Source organism: Mustelus asterias, chromosome 3 (assembly GCF_964213995.1).
Source record: "Mustelus asterias chromosome 3, sMusAst1.hap1.1, whole genome shotgun sequence".
Classification (NCBI taxonomy): Eukaryota; Metazoa; Chordata; class Chondrichthyes; order Carcharhiniformes; family Triakidae; genus Mustelus; species Mustelus asterias.
Genome location: NC_135803.1, coordinates 11,050,499 through 11,068,859, shown reverse-complemented (window position 1 = coordinate 11,068,859; position 18,361 = coordinate 11,050,499). Strand labels below are relative to the sequence as shown.

The window sequence follows — 18,361 nt, the reverse complement described above, 5'->3', positions numbered from 1 at the left end:
AGAGAGACGGGACGGGGCAGCGGGAGAGAGAGACGGGACGGGGCAGCGGGAGAGAGAGACGGGACGGGGCAGCGGGAGAGAGAGACGGGACGGGGCAGCGGGAGAGAGAGACGGGACGGGGCAGCGAGAGAGACGGGACGGGGCAGCGGGAGAGAGAGACGGGACGGGGCAGCGGGAGAGAGAGACGGGACGGGGCAGCGGGAGAGAGAGACGGGACGGGGCAGCGGGAGAGAGAGACGGGACGGGGCAGCGGGAGAGAGAGACGGGACGGGGCAGCGGGGAGAGAGAGACGGGACGGGGCAGCGGGAGAGAGAGACGGGACGGGGCAGCGGGAGAGAGAGACGGGACGGGGCAGCGGGAGAGAGAGACGGGACGGGGCAGCGGGAGAGAGAGACGGGACGGGGCAGCGGGAGAGAGAGACGGGACGGGGCAGCGGGAGAGAGAGACGGGACGGGGCAGCGGGAGAGAGAGACGGGACGGGGCAGCGGGAGAGAGAGACGGGACGGGGCAGCGGGAGAGAGAGACGGGACGGGGCAGCGGAGAGAGAGACGGGACGGGGCAGCGGGAGAGAGAGACGGGACGGGGCAGCGGGAGAGAGAGACGGGACGGGGCAGCGGGAGAGAGAGACGGGACGGGGCAGCGGGAGAGAGAGACGGGACGGGGCAGCGGGAGAGAGAGACGGGACGGGGCAGCGGGAGAGAGAGACGGGACGGGGCAGCGGGAGAGAGAGACGGGACGGGGCAGCGGGAGAGAGAGACGGGACGGGGCAGCGGGAGAGAGAGACGGGACGGGGCAGCGGGAGAGAGAGACGGGACGGGGCAGCGGGAGAGAGAGACGGGACGGGGCAGCGGGAGAGAGAGACGGGACGGGGCAGCGGGAGAGAGAGAGACGGGACGGGGCAGCGGGAGAGAGAGACGGGACGGGGCAGCGGGAGAGAGAGACGGGACGGGGCAGCGGGAGAGAGAGACGGGACGGGGCAGCGGGAGAGAGAGACGGGACGGTGCAGCGTGAGAGAGAGACGGGACGGGGCAGCGTGAGAGAGAGACGGGACGGGGCAGCGTGAGAGAGAGACGGGACGGGGCAGCGGGAGAGAGAGACGGGACGGGGCAGCGGGAGAGAGAGACGGGACGGGGGAACGGGTGAGAGAGACGGGACGGGGGAACGGGTGAGAGAGACGGGACGGGGGAGCGGGAGAGAGAGACGGGACGGGGGAGCGGGAGAGAGAGACGGGACGGGGGAGCGGGAGAGTGAGACGGGACGGGGGAGCGGGAGAGAGAGAGACGGGACGGGGGAGCGGGAGAGAGAGACAGGACGGGGGAGCGGGAGAGAGAGACGGGACGGGGGAGCGGGAGAGAGAGACGGGACGGGGGAGCGGGAGAGAGAGACGGGACGGGGGAGCGGGAGAGAGAGACGGGACGGGGGAGCGGGAGAGAGAGACGGGACGGGGGTGCGGGAGAGAGAGACGGGACGGGGCAGCGGGAGAGAGTGACGGGACGGGGCAGCGGGAGAGAGAGACGGGACGGGGGAGCGGGAGAGAGACGGGACGGGGGAGCGGGAGAGAGAACGGACGGGGGAGCGGGAGAGAGACGGGACGGGGGAGCGGGAGAGAGACGGGACGGGGGAGCGGGAGAGAGACGGGACGGGGGAGCGGGAGAGAGACGGGACGGGGGAGCGGGAGAGAGAGACGGGACGGGGGAGCGGGAGAGCGACGGGACAGGGGAGCGGGAGAGAGAGACGGGATGGGACAGCGAGAGGGGGACGGGACGGGGGAGCGAGAGGGGGACGGGACGGGGGAGCGAGAGGGGAAGGGGACGGGACGGGGGAGCGAGTGGGGGACGGGACGGGGGAGCGTGAGGAGGATGGGACGGGAGGTGACGGGGGAAGGAGAGGGGGACGGGACGGGGGAGCAAGGGGGGGACGGGACGGGACAGGAAGGGGGAGCGAGAGGGGGACGGGACGGGGGGAGCGAGAGGGGGACGGGACGGGACGGGGGAGCGAGAGGGGGCGGGACGGGACGGGGGAGTGAGAGAGGGACGGGACGGGGGAGCGAGAGGGGGACGGGACGGGGGAGCGAGAGGGGGACGGGACGGGGGAGCGAGAGGGGGACGGGACGGGGGAGCGAGAGGGGGACGGGACGGGGGAGCGAGAGGGGGGCGGGATGGGGGAGCGAGAGGGGGGCGGGACGGGGGAGCGAGAGGGGGGCGGGACGGGACAGGGGAGCGAGAGGGGGACGGGACAGGGGAGCGAGAGGGGGACGGGACGGGGGAGCGAGAGGGGGACGGGACGGGGGAGCGAGAGGGGGATGAGACGGGGCGGCAAAAGGGAGATGGGTCCAGAGCAATGTGTTTGACTGTCAACTGCTCTCAAACGGGGGTCAGTTGGGGTTGGGCAATAAATGCTGGCCCACATCTGGTAAAATTGCATGAAAGAAGGTGCTCTGAGACACACAAATAACAGGAAACAAAGTGGGACCAGCTGGTTCTCTCAACATAATAACCAACTCTTTACAACATTAACAACAACAATATTTATGGCTTGAGATCTAACAGACCCCAGCTCCCTCCTCCCTGGGAAGTTGAGAATTATAGCCTCACACTCAGCTGGAGTTCGAGCGCAGATGGTGTGAAACCCCAATGCTGTGAACCATCTCCTTCGAAGGGGAACTTGTACAGTTCATCTTTGGATGTCAAGTGGGGACCTGGCATTTGACCTCAATCCTTTGACCTGTTGCGATGTATCCAAAATGGCATTTCACTGGCAGAAAGAATTTGGGATATAACCACACCCTGAAAATTATCCCCTTAATCAGAAAATGGTACTGCAATATCGTTACCTGATTTGAACATGGTTTGTGCAGTTAGAAGGTCATTCAAGGTGCTGATATTGTCCCAACCAGGAAGGAAGACTAAAATGGCACCCTCCTGCAAAGTAAGGGACAATTCAGGTGACTATAATGTTTGTTTCATCACAAATAAAAACTGATGCTAATAAAGGTTGCTTGACCAGCATATTTTATGGTGTGCGATAGTCTTGGAAATGCAGCATGAGTAAAGCAGTACACACCACAGAGCAAATAAATCAATAGCTAGAACATCTCACTGATATATATTCACATCATGGAGCATTGGCTCCCAAACAGCAATAATTCAAACATTAAATGTGGGCGGCACGGTAGCACAGTGGTTAGCACTGCCTGTCTCACAGCACCAGGACCCGGGCTCGATTCCCAGCTTGGGTCACTACCTGCGGAGTCTGCACATTCTCCCCATGTCTGCGTGGGTTTCCTCTGGGTGCTCTGGTTTCCTCCCACAGTCCGAAAGACGTGCTGGTTAGGTGCATTGGCCATGCTAAATTCTCCCTCAGTGTACCCGAACAGGCGCCGGAGTGTGGCGACTCGGAGATTTTCACAGTAACTTCATTGCAGTGTTAATGTAAGCCTACTTGTGACCCTAATAAATAAACTTCAAAACTTAGATGCTCAGTGGCTACAGGACAATGTGTGTAGCCTCTGGTTTTTACTGAGTGCAAAAATCATTTAACCATTCTACAGGGCGGCACAGTAGTTAGCACTGCTGCCTCACAGCGCCAGGGACCCAGGTTCAATTCCGGTCCTGGATGATTGTGTGTGGAGTTTGCACATTCTCCCCATGACTGCGTGGTTTTCCTCCGTGTGCTCTGGTTTCCTCCCACAGTCCAAAGAAGTGCAAGCTAGGTTGACTGGCCATACTAAATTACCCTAGTGTCAGGGGGATTAGCAGGGGAAATGTGTGGGGCTGTGGGAATAGGGCCTGGGTGAGATTGTGGTTGCTACAGACTCGATGGGCCAAATGGCCTCCTTCTGCACTGTAGGGATTCTATGAAATGACAGATCCTTTAAGCCCCAATTTACATTTGTCAGTCATCCAAAATGGCGGCAATGCAAGCTCACATCACAGGAAATGGATGCTCAAGGCAGTGACATTTTCGAAGACATCAACAGAAAAGGTGAAAACTAAACCGATGGAAGATAGATAGATCTCAAAAAGAATGCAAAGTCTCCCCCCCCCACCCCGTCGATGCATGTAGCTGCAACCAGGTCATCAGATTTCCCATCCTTGGGTCCACCGCCACCACGTTTGGAAGTTAAAAGAGACAAAACTTGCAGCGAAAGGGACCAAAGATTATTTAACTTGGATCTTAGCTCCTCCACTATTCTTCTGCAAACAAAAATATCAATATGATATCACTAAACAAAGTCCCACCTGACTCTAACCGCTCGCTAAACACCATCAATATTTGGAGCTCTCACTGACGGACTGTAATTGGTCTCCTTTGGAAATACACATGGAAGCCCACATATAATTGTGGCTGCAGAGTTCAGAAAGTTCAACATTTTTAATAGGATATTTCAACAGTTAGCCCCTGTATGGAATGAAATCAAAGCTGCTTTGACACACGGTTACATTCATTACTGTGCAGAAATGCAAAGGTTGGAGGTGAGAAGCGTTACCCATCCATTTAAACAGCTGCAGCAAAGATAATTTCAGGAAGGTGTGATCACACTGTTGAACCCTGCACTTCACTTCTCAGCAGTTGACAACTTTCTCATAACCCTTGGGCAAATGGGGAAAAGATGAATATCATTAATATCGACCTTGGGTGCCAAAACCTAATTAACTTCATGAGGAAAATTCATTTCCATCAACATTGATATGCCAGTGTTTCATTTTTGAAGTATGGAAGATATGTGGGTCTATTCTTCTAGGTCTCTGAAGTAATCTCATTTTTAGTTCATTCCTGGGATATAGGCGTCACTGGCAAGGCTGCCATTCACTGTCCATCACTAGCTGCCCTTGGACAACTGAATGGCCATGAGGCCACATGAGTGGGAAGTTAAGAGTCTGATACCACAGCCCAGATCAGCTATGGTATACTTTGTCCGTATAGGGCGCAAGAAACAATACTTTTCACTGTATACTAATACATGTGACAATCATAAATCAAACCAAAAGATTCCAGGTTCTTGCAGATCCTTAATGAACTGGTTGGGGTTTGTTGACAAAAATTCAAGGAAAATTCAAGTACGGCATGGTGGCACAGTGGTTAGCACTGCTACCTCACAGCGCCAGGGACCAGGATTCGAATCCGGGCTTGGGTCACTGTCTGTGCAGAGTCTGCACATTCTCTGTGTCTCCATGGGTTTCCTCCGGGTGCTCCAGTTTCCTCCCACAATCAGAAAGGTTAGCTGGTTGGGTGCATTGGCCATGCTAAATTCTCCCTCAGTGTACCTGAACAGGCACCAGAGTGTGGCGACTAGGGGATTTTCACAGTAACTTCATTGCAGTGTTAATGGAAGCCTACTTGTGACACTAATAAAATAAGAAATAAAAGTCGAACCTAATGTACACCTGTAAGAAGTCGACCACAGACCGCCGGCTAAAAGTGGAGAGGATCTCCAAGAAGATCGCGCATATCAACACAGACATCAAGTGACTTCTTACTGTGCCCACCCCAGTCCAACGCTGGCATCTCCACATAATATACACCTGGCATCGACTTAAGCAGTGCCTACAACAAAGGCACACCCTGCTCAGTTGACCCTGCAAAGTCCTTCTCATAAACATCAGGGGGACTCATGATCACCATCAACAAGAAGAACAAGGGTAGTCAGTACACGGTCACTTTTACTGATACCTGCTTTGGTATCTCCATACTCTTGAGCTTTTTTCTTTGAAAACTGAATTCCAATGCTCAATAACTCGCAGAAAAACAGATAGCTCAAATCATCAACTATCACACATTAGAAAATTAACTCCTGAGGACTAGTCCACTAAACAGTGATACAAGTCAGATAGCAACAGGAGGTTATATCCAAGACCAACAATATCAATTCCTCTACCCTCAGCATAACGACTCTACACTTAAACTATGTGAAAGCAGTGGCGTTCCAGGTTACAGTAAGAAGTCTCACAATCCCAGGTTAAGTCCAACAGGTTTATTTGGTATCATGAACTTTTGGAGTACTGCCCCTTCATCAGGTGACTCATTGGTCAGAGCATTGAATACAGGAGTTGGGACATCTTGTTGAAGTTGTACAAGACATTGGTAAGGCCACACTTGGAATATTGTATACATTTCTGGTCACCTACTATAGAAAGGATATTAAACTAGAAAGAGTGCAGAAGAGATTTATTCGGATGCTACCGGGACTTGATAGTTTGAGTTATAAGGAGAGGCTGGATAGTGCTTGGTCGTCTGCTCTTTGTGATTTTTATTAATAACTTAGAGGAGGGGGCTGAAGGGTGGATCAGTAAATTTGCTGATGACACCAAGATTGGTGGAGTAGTGGATGAGGTGGAGGGCTGTAGGCTGCAAAGAGACATAGATAGGATGCAAAGCTGGGCTGAAAAATGGCAAATGGAGTTTAACCCTGATAAATGTGAGGTGATTCATTTTGGTAGGACTAATTTAAATGTGGATTACAGGGTCAAAGGTAGGGTTCTGAAGACTGTGGAGGAACAGAGAGATCTTGGGGTTCATATCCACAGATCTCTAAAGGTTGCCACTCAAGTGGATAGAGCTGTGAAGAAGGCCTATAGTGTGTTAGCTTTTATTAACAGGGGGTTGGAGTTTAAGAGCCGTGGGGTTATGCTGCAACTGTACAGGACCTTGGTGAGACCACATTTGGAATATTGTGTGCAGTTCTGGTCACCTCACTATAAGAAGGATGTGGAAGCGCTGGAAAGAGTGCAGAGGAGATTTACCAGGATGCTGCCTGGTTTGGAGGGTAGGTCTTATGAGGAAAGGTTGAGGGAGCTAGGGCTGTTCTCTCTGGAGCGGAGGAGGCTGAGGGGAGACTTAATAGAGGTTTATAAAATGATGAAGGGGATAGATAGAGTGAACGTTCAAAGACTATTTCCTCGGGTGGATGGAGCTATTACAAGGGGGCATAACTATAGGGTTCGTGGTGGGAGATATAGGAAGGATATCAGAGGTAGGTTCTTTACGCAGAGAGTGGTTGGGGTGTGGAATGGACTGCCTGCAGTGATAGTGGAGTCAGACACTTTAGGAACATTTAAGTGGCTATTGGATAGGCACATGGAGCACACCAAGATGATAGGGAGTGGGATAGCTTGATCTTGGTTTCAGATAAAGCTCAGCACAACATCGTGGGCCGAAGGGCCTGTTCTGTGCTGTACTGTTCTATGTTCTATGTTCTAGACTGGGACTTTTTCCTCTGGAGCGTAGAAGGCTGAGGGGTGATCTTATAGAGGTCTATAAAATGAGGGGCACAGATCAGCTAGATAGTCAATATCTTTTCCCAAAGGTAGGGAAGTCTAAAACTAGAGGGCATAGGTTTAAGGTGTGAGGGGAGAGATACAAAAGGGTCCAGAGGGGCAATTTTTTCACACAGAGGGTGTTGAGTGTCTGGAACAAGCTGCCAGAGGTAGTAGTAGAGGCGGGTACAATGTTGACTTTTAAAAAGTTACATGGGTAAGATGAGTATAGAGGGATATGGGCCAAATGCGGGCAATTGAGACCAGCTTAGGGGTTTAAAAAAAGGGCAGCACAGACAAGTTGGGCCGAAATACCTGTTTCCATGCTATAAACCTCTATGACTCTATGACCTGATGAAGGAGCAGTGCTCCAAAAGCTCATAATTCCAAATAAACCTGTTGGATGTTAACCTGGCGTTGAGAGACTTCTTACTGTGCCCACCCCAGCCCAACACCGGCATCTCCACATCATGGTTCCTGCTTAGGCTCTGCATCAGTAATAGGATCATCGATCAATTTTCAAAATGGCCATTCACACATTCTGATCACTCAATGGACACTTCCAACACCTTCTCAGCCTTCTGCATGTTCATTTACATTCCCTTTGTCCAATTCCACCACCCCTCCCTACCCTCTGTAGTATAAATCTCTGCTGACTCTTTCCTCTCAGCTCTGACGAAGGGTCACCTCGACTCGAAACGTTGGCTCTGCTCTCTCTCCACAGGTGCTGTCCGACCTGCTGAGATTTTCCAGCATTTTGTGTTTCAGATTCCAGCATCCGCAGTATTTTTGCGTGATCAATTTTCAATTATGGGATAAGGCCGGAAAGTAGAGTTGGGGAATGCCACATCAGATCAGTCATGATCTCATCGAGCGGCGGAGCAGACCCAATGGGCCGAATGGCCAACTTCTGCTGCCACGTCTTATGGCCTTTAATCCTTTTTAACGGATGTGAGTTGGGCCTATGAGGATTTTTTTTTTGCAGTGTACGAAATCCCTTCATTTGAGTGAGAAGTAGACAATGAGGACAGGAAAGCAGCAATTATAACACAAAGGATAGATTTTTATACAGAACAAGAATGGAACAGGGAGATAATCTCACGCGCGCAGTTTCTTATTCTCAGCTGGACGCCACTGTGGAAGCAAAGAATTGGTGCGAACAGTTGGTAATTTAAATTGATAGTCTCCCTCCAGAATCAAAGTACACCTTCAGTTTTAGATAGCGAGTGACTATGCATAATTGTATCCGGTGAAGCTGAAGGAGTGCATGCACAGGGGAGGAAAAGCACCATATCTTGCTTTACACACACTGCTACGGTTAACATTTTGACGCAAACCAATGAGTCAGGCACCATTTGGCTGAACATGTTTTTTTTAAACCGACTGGGAAGATCTTTCGCCCAGTAATTGATGGTATACATTTCATGAACCATTTAGCAAAGTGCCTGCCTTGCAATGCACTTACCCAAGGTCGCATTACTGAATGAGATAGGCAATTACCTAGGGCCGCACAGGACCTCAAACACAAGCATAATAGGTACTCCGAGAAAAACAAGGATGGAAATGTTATATCCCCTGTGGATGCAGCCCTCCTAGCATTTCAATGCCAACCTCCTGAGGTGAGACAATAGCGAATGAAAACCCAGGGTTATGTCAAACAATAGCTCGTGCGCAGACCATTAAAAAGAGATGATGCATTCTTTAACCAAGATGCTAGAATAAAAGGTAGGAGTTGGAATAATTTGAAAATTCAAAGCTACAGCGGTTGATAGTGGGTCAAATATCAAAACGCACTTTAGTTAGGCGGAAGCTGGAGAAAGAAAAATCGTAGAATCCCCACAATACAGAAGGAGGCCATTCGGCCCATCAAGTCTGCGCTGACCGCAATCGCACCCAGGCCCTATTCCCGCAACCCCACATAGAATCATAGCACCCTACAGTGCGGGAGGCCATTCGGCCCATCGAGTCTGCACAGACAACAATTCCACCCAAACCCTATCCCCATTACCACACATATTTACTCCACTAATCCCTCTAACCTACGCATCCCAAAACACTAAGGGGCAATTTAGCATGGCCAATGCACCTAACCCGCACATCTTAGGACTGTGGGAGGAAATCGGAGCACCCGGAGGAAACCCCCGCAGACACGGGGAGAATGTACAAGCTCCACACAGACAGTGACCCGAGGTCGGAATTGAACCTGGGTCCCTGGCGCCGTGAGGCAGCCGTGCTAACCACTGTGCCACCCAAAATGGCCAACGGTTGACCTGACACCACAGTATTGACCGATCTACATCCAACTATGTATTTTCAACAGGTTAAAAGTTCAAAACGCATTCCATAAATTTGTTAGTTGATCAAAACTTACCTCCCCGTTGAGAACAATGTGCCTTATGAGAGCTACAATCAGATTAAGGTCTATTTTATCATCATCGTGCAGAATTTCCAAGGCTTCAATCGTACTGTCGGAATACCTACGACAGAAGAGGAACATTAATGAAATCAAACAAGGTCTTCCGTGCTCAAGGCTCTTACCTCAAGCTCACACTCAAGCGAGTGTGCTTTGGGAATCCAATTATGCCAAAGGTTTATATTTTTCATTAAAATGTGACCAGTAACTTTAATATTCTCTCATCACATGCTGATTCCATCATAAACTGGAGCACCAAATGTCTTCCAGCGGGTTTGGTGAACCAACTGAGCAACATTGAGAGGAAGGAATGTACAGAGATTATAGCCAAGTTAATTCTTACTGTTGTCACAGCATTCCAGCAAATCTGAACGGTGGGTGAATCTTCATTGTATGCCCATTAGAACTGTGAAAAACATGCAGAATGAGGCCATTCACTTTATACTGGCTTCTTCGTTCGAATAATCCAAAATAAGTGGTCTGCCTGCTCTCTCTTGGAGTTGAGAGGATTGGCTTATGAGGAGAGACTGAGTAGGCTGGGATTATACTCATTGGAATTCAGAAGAATGAGGGGAGATCTTACAGAAACATATAAGATTATGAAGGGAATAGATAAGAAAGAAGCAGGGAGGTTGTTTCCACAGGCGGGTGAAACTAGAACAAGGGGGCATGGCCTCAAAATAAGGGGGAGCAGATTTAGGACCAAGTTGAGTAGGAACTTCATCACACATAGGGTTGTAAATCTGTGGAATTCCCTACCCAGTGAAGCAGTTGAGGCTACCTCATTGAATGTTTTTAAGACAAGGATAGATAAATTTTTGAACAGTAAAGGAATTAAGGGTTATGGTGAGCGGGCGGGTAAGTGGAGCTGAGTCCATGAAAAGATCAGCCATGATCTTATTGAATGGCAGAGCAGGCTCGAGGGGCCAGATGGAATACTCCTGCTCCTAGTTCTTATGTTCTAATGTTCTTATGGGCCCTGGTGAAGCAGCAAGGTCTTGACTGTGGGACAGTGCACACCGATAATAAAGTGTTCCCCAGTGTTCAAGTTAAGCAGCCTAATTTGTGGTTCTTCTGCGCATTGCCTTGATAAGTACATCCATAATAGCCACTTAATCTTCACTGCTTAAGGGAATAACAAACCCAGTCTATGCAATCTGTTCTTATAAGTTAACCATTTTAGCATCTTTATCTTTCTGGTGAATCCGTCCTTCACACCGTCCAGGTCCAAAATATCCTTTCTGAGATCTGGTGCCCTGAACTGAATACAGTAACTCCAAATGCAGTTTAACCAGAACTTTAAAGGATATATTGGCACTGGATTGAACAGTAAAGGAATTAATGGTTACGGTGAGCAGACGGATAGGTGGAGCTGAGTCCACGAAAAGATCAGCCATGATCTTATTGAATGGCGGAATAGGCTCGAGGCGGCAAATGATCTACTCCTGATCCTAGTTCTTATGTTCTCTTCCCACAGGCCTGTAACTTATCCAATTCTGCATTTAAGAAAATGTAGTGGTGTCTGCCTCAACCACTTCGTGACAAAGCATTCCTTGCTTCAATAGCCCTCCATGTAAAGACATTTCCCCTTACCTCTCTGTTCCTTTGCACAGTTGTCATTTTAAATTACTGGCCTTTCCCCCACACCCACCTCATAACCACAAAATAAGAGTCTTATTCCACATTTTCAACTACTATTAAATCAGTGATAGGCAACACAGGCTGGTGAATGAGCCATATGAGTGGCCCTCCTTCATAGCATAGAAACTTATAAATTTCCAACCGGGATTGGACAGGGTAGATTCAGAAAGTATGTTTTCGATGGTGGGGGAGTCCAGAACGAGGGCTCATGGTTTGAGGAAAAGGGAAAAACCTTTTAGGACTGAGGTGAGGAGAAATTTCTTCACCCAAAGAGTGGTGAATGTGTGGAATTCACTGCCGCAGAAAGTCGTTGCGACCAAAACGTTGTCTGATTTCAAGAAGAAATTAGATATAGCTCTTGGGACTAAAGGGATCAAGGGATATGGGGGAAGGCAAGATCTGGATATTGATGATTAGCTATGATCAAAATGAATGGAGGAGCAGGCCTGAAGGGCCGAATGGCCTCCTCCTGCTTCTATTTTCTATGTTTCTATCTGTGGGCTGCAAAATAGAAATTCAGACATCAGAGGGATATTTTTTACACAGAGGGTGGTGGGGGCCTGGAATGCGCCGCCAAGTAGGGTGGTGGAGGCGGGCACGCTGACATCGTTTAAGACTTACCTGGATAGTCACATGAGCAGCCTGGGAATGGAGGGATACAAACGATTGGTCTAGTTGGACCAAGGAGCGGCACAGGCTTGGAGGGCCGAAGGGCCTGTTTCCTGTGCTGTACTGTTCTTTGTTCTTTGGGCTTGTTTCACTAACCATGACCCCATGAATAAGGTTGAGTATATCTAATACATGCCGAATATTTCATAACAAGTTACTGAAAATGCTTAATTATTCATATATTAATAGAGCTATCAATTTCAAATGGTAAAAACAAAATAAATATTTACGCTTTCTTTAGACGCAGAGGGAGCGCACAGTGGTTAGCACTGCTGCCTCACAGCGCCAGGGACCCGGGTTCAATTCCCGGCTTGGGTCACTGTCTGTGTGGAGTTTGCACGCTCTCCCCGTGTCTGCGTGGGTTTCCTCCGGGTGCTCCGGTTTCCTCCCACAGTCTGAAAAACGTGTTGGTTCGGTGCATTGACGTAAACAGGAGCTGACGTGTGGCAACTAGGGGAATTTCACAGTCACTTCATTGCAGTGTTAATATAAGCCTTACTTGTGATTAATAAATAAACTTTACTTTAAAAGCACACAGCTCCCACAGTCAATGTTGTCTGCCATCAGCATGCACCTCGCTTCACGTGCATATCCTTCAGTCACCACGGTAGGAAAAAATTATGTGAACGGACATCAGCGGAATGTGGCAACACTGTTCGTAGACAACAATCAACAAAATGTCTCGAGGGCCTCACTCAGAACCCTGATGGGCCGCATGGGCCCCCCGGGCCACAGTTTGCCCATCACTGTATTCTACCTTCTCTTAGCCTTTCCTCTCTTGAAAATAGTTCCCAATATACAAATCCTCTGCTGAGGACTATAGTTTTCCAGCCCTGACATCCTCCTGGCAAATTCACGCTCTTTGCTCTATAACAGGGTGAGTTAAAACCACACAAAGTATTCCAGCTGTGGTCAAAGGCAATAATCAATCATGAGATTGAGCTGTTGAATTTATGGTCATACCTCTTCAACTGTGTTGTACATCATGAAAAGATGCCTACACCATAGCGTCAGATGCATCCACATATTAACCAATTGACAAAGTCATGAGAATGGCGACGGATAGTGATGGAGTGATACATTTTAAGCTTTCCTGTGCTTCTCAAGGACATTCCCTCTGCTACTTCTGCTTGGTCCTTTCAGACTTGCTACTCAGCTCTCCTATCCAGAGGTTGCAGTGAGAGACGCAAGGGGTTTGGAGTACCACTGATGCCAGGCACCCCTCCAATCCCGAATGCTATCTTGATGCTCAAACCTAGCTACAAGGCTCAATTCCCCAAACAGACCCGAGTGAAGTTTGTTCCTCTCTCTCAGTGGAAGGCATATTCGGGACATTACTCCAGAAAGAATGTGTCATAAATATACAAGGTGACATTGACAGCGGTGTCATGCAGCTGACTGGTGCACAATTGCGCATCTCCAGAACATGGCAAGATCAAATACACAGCTACAACTTGGGGCATGAACAATTCCTGATCTGATCCCGACCGTCTAAAGTTCATTTATTAGTGTCACAAGTTTGCTTCCATTAACACTGCAATGAAGTTACTGTGAAAACCACCGACTCGCCACACTCCGGCACCTGTTTGGGTACACCGAGGCAGAATTTAGCATGGCCAACGCACCTAACCAGTACGTCTTTCAGACAGTGGGAGGAAACCAGAGCACCCGGAGGAAACCCACGCAGCCACAGGGAGAATGTGCAGACTCTGCACAGCTAACCAAGCTGGGAATCGAACTCAGTTCCCTGGCACTGTGAGACAGCAGTGCTAACCACTTAAGTCAGCGTGCCGCCCAGAGAAGCGTGATGCCCTGATATACAGGACGAGTCACCCTGGACCTCTTCAGTTTTCTTCTACTAGAGGGTTGCAGAGTAGGTTCAGTAAAGTCCTAAGGGGTGGGATGCTGGACTGTCCAGAGACACACTTTTACTTTGTGGGTTAGGCTGGGTGAAGTAAGGAATTGAAACTGGGATCCAACCAGGACCTGTTCTCAAAAGTTCTAAAAATAATGGGATTATCCCAAAAAATGCATAGAAAGCACCAAAACCCAGCCAAAACACATGAAGTGAACGCTGGTGCTGGCAATGTGGCAGCCAATGTGCACCTAATAACATTTGAAGTACGGTTCTTCTGCACTAGGCTGCCATTTTGGCAGCTGGCAAGCGAACGGACTTTCATTCCTTGCTGGAAACTTCAATCCACCCCCCCCCCAGGCAGCGACCCAACTCCCAAAATCAGGAGATAGCCTCCACGTGAAGTAAAACATCATGAAATTAATTTTAAATCAGTCCCCCCCCCCCCCCGGTCAACAGAATCCCCAGGAAAACATCCGAGGGCAGCATCTTATTTTAGTTGGAGCACTTGAACAATTTCATTCTCAACGGGAGCTGGGATGGAACTTTGGTGTGAAATATAAATAATGTGACCAATGTCTCACTGTTATTGCGTACCTCCCTTGCAGCTCTCTCACATACTCTGGCCACTGCTGTTGGTATTCTTCCTCCACTCGCTCTTTCTCTGGTCGGAACATGCAGCCTTGCATGAACCTTCTCTTGGAGGACGGTCTCCGGTTATCTTGGTTTTGTGGACAATACCTGGTTTGAAATGCAAATAAGGGTCAAAGATCGGGAGATACTGTCCATGGCCTGTGTAAAGAAGGTGCATTCATAACATGGCCAAACAGCCCATACGAGTATCCATCTGCAATTCCTTCAAACTTACGCCAACAACTGGCAGCAAGAATGGGAGAGACTCCTGGCCAACCACATAATGGACAGAAATTGGAGGCTCGACCATCACTATTCATAGCTCCAGACTACAACCTACATGTAGAGGGAGAAAGAGTGGGTGGCAACGGCGAGGAAGAGGGAGGGAGTGGTGGTGGTGAGGAGGAAAAGAGACACTTTCTTGCTCATTCCTTATATTGCTCGGTTCCTTGAGACACAATTCTCTGTCCCAGCCTTAAATAGGCGCAACGATGGAGCATCCACAATCCTTTAGTGTGGAGAATTCCTGAGATTCACAACCCTTTGAGAGAAGCAATATGCCCTTGTCTCAGTTCTAAATGGTCAGCCCCTTATCCTGAGACATTGTTCCCCTGTTTTAGATTCCCCACCACAAGGAAACAACATCTCAGCGTCTACCCTATCAAGCCCCTTCAGAACTTTCTATGTTTCAATGCAATTGCCTCTCATTCTTCTAAGCTCCAGAGAGTATAATCTCAATTTACTCAGCTTCTCACCCCAGGTCAACCCCCTTATCCCAGGGACCAATTTACAACTTGGGCAGCATTTGACTTTTAAGGGGCATCTGGACAAATACATGAATAGGATAGGAATAGAGGGATATGGTCCCCAGAAAGGTAGGGGTTTTAGATCAGATCGGCAGCATGGTCGGTGCAGGCTTGGAAGGCCAAAGGGCCGATCCTTTGCTGTAATTTTCTTTGTTCATTGTAGCTAGCACTGCTGCCTCACAGCGTCAGGGACCCAGGTTTGATTCTAGCCTTGGGTGACTATGTGGAGTTTGCACGTTCTCCCCGTGTCTGCACGGGTTTCTTCCGGATGCTCCATTTCCTCCCACAGTTTAAAGATGTGCAGGTTAGGTGGATCGGCCATGCTAAATTACCCCATAGCATCTAAAGATGTGTAAGTTAGGGGATTAGCAGGGTAAATGTGTGGGGTTATGGGAATAGGGCAGAGGGGAGGGCCTGGGTGGAATGCTCTGTCGGAGAGTCCGTGCAGTCGATGGGCCGAATGAAATGTTCTACTTATGCTCACTTTCTGTTTCTTGTCCATTAACCAATCCTCTATCCGTGTGAATATATTACCTCCAACTCCATGAGACTTTATCATCCCTATTAACCCTTCCTGTGACACCTTATGCCCTTTGGAAATCCAGGTATGCTATAGCTACTGGTTCCTTTATCTATCCTACTCATTATATCCTCAAAAACCCTTAAAGAAATTTGTCAAACAGGAAGTCTCTTTAGTAAAACCATTTTGACTTGTTCGAATCATACAATGCCTTTCTAAATGTATTGTTAAGGCTTCTTTAATATCTACACTTAGCAGAAGGGACAGAACACATTGTTTATAGTAACAACTAAAGAGAAAACCCATTCAAACCATTAACAAATTGACTTACTGGAGCAACTCAACCACATCTTCCAAAATGTATTCCTTCACCGGATAGGTAAATCCTGGGATATGCAACATGGGGCAGTTGCCTATAGGAAAATGGAGGAAGGCATAACATTTTTGAACGGTGAGTAAAAATATAGTCAGTAATTATTTGTCACAGAAGCTATCTGGATCCAATATTATTGACAAGTATAAAACTGGAGTATACCACCCCAGTCCAAAGCCGGCATCTCCACATCACCACAGTCATGGAGCTGGGTATGATTTCTGCCCAGACACCAGTGTCATCTCAGTCAAATCAAATGAAATTGTGTTCAGGACTGCGGAATTTTAAATCAAAGTCAGCTGCAGTCATAACTGCTGCAAAGAGAATCATAGAGTCACTTCAGCCCATTGAGTCTGCACCAACTCTTGCCCAGGTCCACACCCCTGCCCTATCCCCGTAACACCACACATTTTCCATGGCTAATCCATCTAACCCACACATCTTGCAACACTAAGAAGCAATGTAGCATGGCCAATCCACCTAACCTGCACACCATTGGACTGTGGGAAGAAACCGGAGCACCCGGAGGAAACCCATGCAGACACGGGGAGAGTGTGCAAACTCCATAAAGGCAAACACACAAGTCCGGCATCGAACCTGGGTCCCTGGAGCTATGAGGCAGCAGTGCTAACCACCATGCCACCCAATACTCCAGTTCATGATCTTTTACACCAGTTCAAATGTCTGCTCACTTGAAGCAGTCTCTACCCACAAAACTGGTCACACCCCTAGGTTGGAATGGTAAGATTCTACCAACTGCACATTGTTCTGCAATGTTAACACACTGATCAGTGTTAGTACATTGGTAGGTTTTCACACAGGTTTATTAGTCTTCTGACTGACTTGGTCAAAAAACAGAGAGACTCTAGCATTATTTTCACAATCACTTGTTGGGTGAGGGATTTAAAGCTGCTTTAAGGTGTCATTTTGTAGGTCAGATTCTATAAGCTGTTTCTGAAGTTCACCTCTCTTATTCCAACGGCACAATAAAAGACAACAGTCGCTGCATTTATGCAGCAGTGAAACCCATACTAAGGATGCTTTCGCCTGACCCTGGAGGTCCAGTAATCCGCAAGATCGGCAACCAGGAAGCCTCCGTTAGTGAGATCCAAGTTATGCCAAAAACAGCCCAATCTTTCCTACCAGTGGCCTCAGGGTCCAGGGAATCAGAACCACAAGCGATGTTCTTGCACAATAAAAAGAGACCACTAAAGATTTTGCTGCTTGGATACCTTCATCCCAATTCCAGGAAAGGAACCAAGAGGGTGAGTCTATTGCTCACGAGTTTAAGTTGGACATCAGGTACAGACTGATGAACCCTTGGAAAGCTCCTAGAGCTGCTGCTGCTCTGTAAAAAAAAAACAGCCAGAGATCTGAGGACGCGCGCATTCCTACACCTTTGCTGCTTTTGCTTTGCAATCATTTGGAAATCATTGGCAAGGCCGGAATTTATTACCCATGCTTAATTACTCTGAGCAGAGACACAACTGAGTGGCCAGGCCACTTCATAGGGCAGCTTAAGAGTTAACCATGTTTATTCCTGTGGGGATTTTATCTATGGCACCAAAGTAAAGATGGATTGCGAAATGCTCTGTTTGGTGAAGGTTTATTAAGGTTGACTGGTTATGCCCTAAAGACAGACACCCTAGTTACAAAGTAAAACATCGGCACAAAAGCTAAACACTGGGCAACAAACAAGAGGAGAATGAGGAGGTACAGACAAAAGAATACATTTTCACAGCTCTGGGGAGAGACTGGAGAAGTGAGACTAATTGGGCAGCTACTGAAGAGTTGGCACAGATCTCCTTCTACGCTCCATGATTCTATGACATTTATGAACTTTAAGAAACCAACAGTCCGAACTCACTGAAGTTTCCATTAGAATTTCTCTCTTCTACTCACCAAAATATTCTGAAAACCTGTCAGCATTTAGAGTCGCACTCATCAGTATCACTTTTAGGTCTGACCTGAAGGGTAGAACGTCCTTCACAATGGTCATCAGGACATCCGATTGCAAACTCCTCTCGTGAACCTCATCCAAAACAAGGTGACTGACGGTAGACAAGAGGCTGTGGGAAGAGACATTTTCAAATGTTATCAAGGCTGCACCAACTGCATTACTTTGGCAAATGGATTGGAATTTGAGAAGGTGATGCCTGGAATTGGGAAATGCACAATTCTGTATCTGTCTTGTA

The 18,361-nt window shown here is 48.7% G+C and overlaps 1 protein-coding gene across 3 annotated transcripts in view; it reads right to left on the bottom strand.

The window, feature by feature from the left end:
* The window catches only part of dhx36 (DEAH (Asp-Glu-Ala-His) box polypeptide 36), a 96,669-nt gene that overhangs the window by 52,393 nt on the left and 25,915 nt on the right, over nucleotides 1–18,361 (bottom strand). For all 3 annotated transcript variants that reach the window (XM_078204726.1, XM_078204735.1, XM_078204744.1), the window contains 5 exons: nucleotides 18,069–18,235; nucleotides 16,125–16,206; nucleotides 14,432–14,575; nucleotides 9,628–9,733; nucleotides 2,834–2,921 (listed from right to left, as the gene is read on the bottom strand). In XM_078204726.1, coding sequence (XP_078060852.1) covers nucleotides 2,834–2,921; nucleotides 9,628–9,733; nucleotides 14,432–14,575; nucleotides 16,125–16,206; nucleotides 18,069–18,235 — 587 coding nt within the window. The remainder of the gene's footprint in view (nucleotides 1–2,833; nucleotides 2,922–9,627; nucleotides 9,734–14,431; nucleotides 14,576–16,124; nucleotides 16,207–18,068; nucleotides 18,236–18,361) is intronic.